Source organism: Loxodonta africana, chromosome 18 (assembly GCF_030014295.1).
Source record: "Loxodonta africana isolate mLoxAfr1 chromosome 18, mLoxAfr1.hap2, whole genome shotgun sequence".
Classification (NCBI taxonomy): Eukaryota; Metazoa; Chordata; class Mammalia; order Proboscidea; family Elephantidae; genus Loxodonta; species Loxodonta africana.
Genome location: NC_087359.1, coordinates 80,999,913 through 81,003,637, shown reverse-complemented (window position 1 = coordinate 81,003,637; position 3,725 = coordinate 80,999,913). Strand labels below are relative to the sequence as shown.

Sequence of the window (3,725 nt, the reverse complement as noted above, 5' to 3'; positions counted from 1 at the left end):
TTACCCATCATTTTGTACTTGACAATACAATTAAAAAATGATATTTGCATTTCTTTAAGGTTGATCACTAGCAAACTGAATGTCCATCAATGGACAATGGCTGAGAAGACAATGGGAACAATCATCCTATGGAATACTATACAATAGCTAAAAATTGTATAATGAGGATCCAAGGTGACTTGGAGATACAGAATATATTATGATATAGAAAAAAAAAAAAACCAAGTTAGTGAAAATGTGCTCATCATAATTCCTTTTTTACAAAGGGACAAAAACTCTGTGTTTTATGTATGTGTTAGCAGAGTTTCTTCTGGGATTGGAAGAGTGGGGAAGATTTTACATCTTTATTTCATTCAGTTTTATATGTTTTTAATATTATTTAATTAACAAATAAAGTAAAGGCCAAGGAGGAAAATTGAATTTTTTTTTTTCATCCTAGTTTATGCCCATACACAAACATTGAGCTAAAATCTGTCTGGTCAAGGACAATTAGATGTTCAACACAACGCTGAATTTTATTTGTTGGTTATTGATTGGTGTAGTTTGTCATAGACTTTTAATGACTAGGTCAGATAAGGCAAACTATGATTTTCCATGGCTCAGTTACCTCTTTTGTAAAACAGGGATAACGTTTTCACAGGGATAACGCATCTGTGAGATAGTGTAAGGATTGAAAAGCCCAAGTAGGAGAGACATAATAGGTTTGCTTCCCTGTAAAGGCATCTTTGTTACCTGAGGGTCTTAGGCACCTTGGAGGTATTGCCATAATGTAATAAGCTGCTTTCTAAAGAAATAGGCCAGAGTTTGTACAGTCAAGTAGGCATCTTGTCTTTATCCATGGTGTTTCAAAATATTTTGTTCAAAATATTTTGGGAACCCCTTTTTCGAAGCTGCCTTTTGGTCATTACTCAGAAGTGACACACTCAAAGCAGGTTTGGTTTTTGGAGACATCCAAAGATCATTTGGAGTCAAATTTGATTAATAAGGTAGAGATCAAACTCTACAATACAGTTTTTGTCTTTTAAGCTAGATTAAGTTAGAGCTGTGCTTTGAAGGGTAGATTTATTTCTGCAGGAGACAGATGAGACCTGACTGCCCCAAGTGGCTCATAATTGCTTAGGATTGGGGACGGATAATTAAGCATCATTGTAATACAATGTGATAAGGAAGATGACAAAAAATGTGTGTTAGTTGAGAAGACATTTTAAAGAGAAAGATGAGCAAGAAAAATATCACAAGGCGTACTTCTCTATGACCATTCACGTAGAAATTCAGAAATCAAAAGCCCAAATCCTACGTCTGCTATCCACCACTGAAGCTACATATTAAAACATTTTATCGCACCCGTAGACACATTTGGGAGATACTGTCCATTAGGAAACTGATGAGGTTGGCAACAGAAATTTATCATTAGACTTTTGCTGAGTGCCCTCCCTTCTGGCCAAACCACTGCAATAGCACAGGCACCTGGTGAGTTATTGTTCTTAACCAGGTGATATATCACAATTCTCTTATCCTAATTGTGATCATTATTCTGTGAAAATGATTTTAATAAGCATCACATTCTGAAGGAAAAAATGGTAGGTATGTTACTATGAAATTTAAGACCTATTTTGGGTGAATTATAAAGGAGGTATCAAGGTCAATTCTACAGGGTTGTTTCAAAAATGTGTGAAGCACTGAGATAATACATGTTGCCTTCAAAACATGGGTATCCAGAGGCTAATACACACTTGCCTATAAAAGTACCAGCATATTCTTAAAAACCTGTCTTGTTAAATGTCATCATTTCTGGACCCTAGGGACATTTGCCCACAGATGACATGCCTGTTGGGTAGCAGAGACCTCAATTTGCATAGTGTTAGAATGGCTTTAACTTTCATGCCTAAGTACTTAATCTGTTTCACAGAAGGCTGACTTGTTTTGTCTTCTTCTTTTGCAAAAGCAGATGACATGGGAAAAATACAAAAACAAAGACAACTGGAAACTCCTGTAGAATCGTCCTCTTGCCCAAGGAAAAAGGGCTGGCACACCCCCATGTCGCCTGACCAGTTCCTCCTGACCGTCAATGCCCTGCAGCAGGCCCACAATTCGGGGACATTTGCCTATCCCAGGAGGCCCCAAACCCAAGTCATTGATGCCTGGGGACCTTCGATCTCCCACCCAAGGAAGGTCCTGAGTTTCAAAGGAAAATCACTCCAGCCTGCAGTTGATGGGTTGAGGCTCATCAACTCCACCACAGTAGTGAAACAAACCACCATTCCGCTTGAAATCCAGAAACTGCAGCCCAACCTGAAGAATTCTTTGCACAGTCCCAGAGTCCAGTCCACCATACCCCAGCCCACGATCATCCGCTCCAGGCTCTCGGGCAGCTTCAAAGGTGAAGAAGGAGTGACCAGTTCTCTTGAAGGGGCAGCACGCACTGCTGGCCACCTGACCAGCATGCACGTCATCAGACCCAACCGCATGGTCGCTCCGAGAGTGGGCACCACGACTCTGTGTCTCAAGAAAGAACGGCCTCGCTTCTACACAGCTCTCGATCCCTTTAGAATGAACACAGGGTTCATGTTGTTGACCGTGAAGGAGGAGAAAGAGTACGGGGAAGCCAAGATGAAGGAGTATCAGGCCAGGGAGTCCACCAGGGTAGCTGATCCAGAAAAAGCCAGAAAAACTGCATGGCTCAGGAAGATCAAAGGCCTGCCTATAGATAATTTCATAAAGCAAGGGAAAATAGCGGCTCCTGAACTTGGGCAAAACACATTTATCTGAACCAGGCTTGGGAAATTACACTGTCTTACAATAAACATAAAACCAAGTGGGTGTTGGGGTTTGGCCTTTTGCTTTGTCTGGACTGTTCCCTAGAAATTATTCTGAGAATTCCTAATTATTTTTCTATGAGCCTAAGAATTGAAATTATCAAAGTGAGAAAACAGAAAGAGGCTGGGAGAGACTGGCATCTGTACATCCATGGAAAACCATTCAATGAAACTGAGGGGGCAGAAGGGGGAGGAAGAGGTGATCATCAGAAATGAGATACCTCCCATCAATGACCCATTTAGTGCTATCATTCTTTTCCAGCAAATCAAGTGACAGGCTTATATCAGAGTTATGCACTGGTGTGCCCTAGTATTTTTGCATGGAATTTTGATGAAGCTTGGTGAGTTCAGTTAAGAATCTACAAGAGAAGGCCTCAATGGGTTTGAGCGATTGTATTTGAGAAAGTTTTGTGTTCTTTTCTTTCTCAGGGGTCTCTCCTATGGAAGAGAACTGAACATATTCATCCTCTTTACACAAAAGGCCACTAACAGTGAGTGCACTGAGGTTTCTATTTAAGCCTTTAGAGGAGTGTTGTCAGGGACCTGGTAGGTAATTTACGAGAGTGAAGCCTGCACTGGGGCTGTGGCCCATTGGAGAGTCTGCATGCCACCCCGAGGGAGGATAGCTCCCACTCAGGGGCTCAGCATTGCCAGGTCTTCTGCTTCTTCAAGCGAAGCCAGAAACTCTGGTTTGCCTGTGACATACCGTGATATTTTAAAGGGTAATACTGAATTTAAATACAATGCAAATAAAAAACAAAAATATATTAGAACAAAAAACCAAAACTACAACACTGGGTGTCTGGGCCCCAGAAGCCAGGGCGTGGTCAGCCTAGGTCCACAGCCCATTTATTCCCAACCTCGGCTCCTCCCAAGTGCAGGGATGCAATTGCCTTGCCAAGACCTCGC

General features: G+C 41.4%; 1 protein-coding gene across 1 annotated transcript; it reads left to right on the top strand.

Moving 5' to 3' along the window:
- Nucleotides 1-221: 221 nt before the first annotated feature.
- Nucleotides 222-3,725, top strand: LOC111747844 (F-box/WD repeat-containing protein 10-like). The gene has a single exon (XM_023539597.2). The coding sequence runs from the start codon at nucleotides 1,954-1,956 to the stop codon at nucleotides 2,767-2,769; it is 816 nt and encodes a 271-aa protein (XP_023395365.1). The 5' UTR covers nucleotides 222-1,953; the 3' UTR covers nucleotides 2,770-3,725.

Coding starts and splice junctions, on each gene's coding strand:
- LOC111747844 (XM_023539597.2), top strand. CDS start 1,954: ATGGGAAAAATACAAAAACAAAGACAACTGGAAACTCCTGTAGAATCG.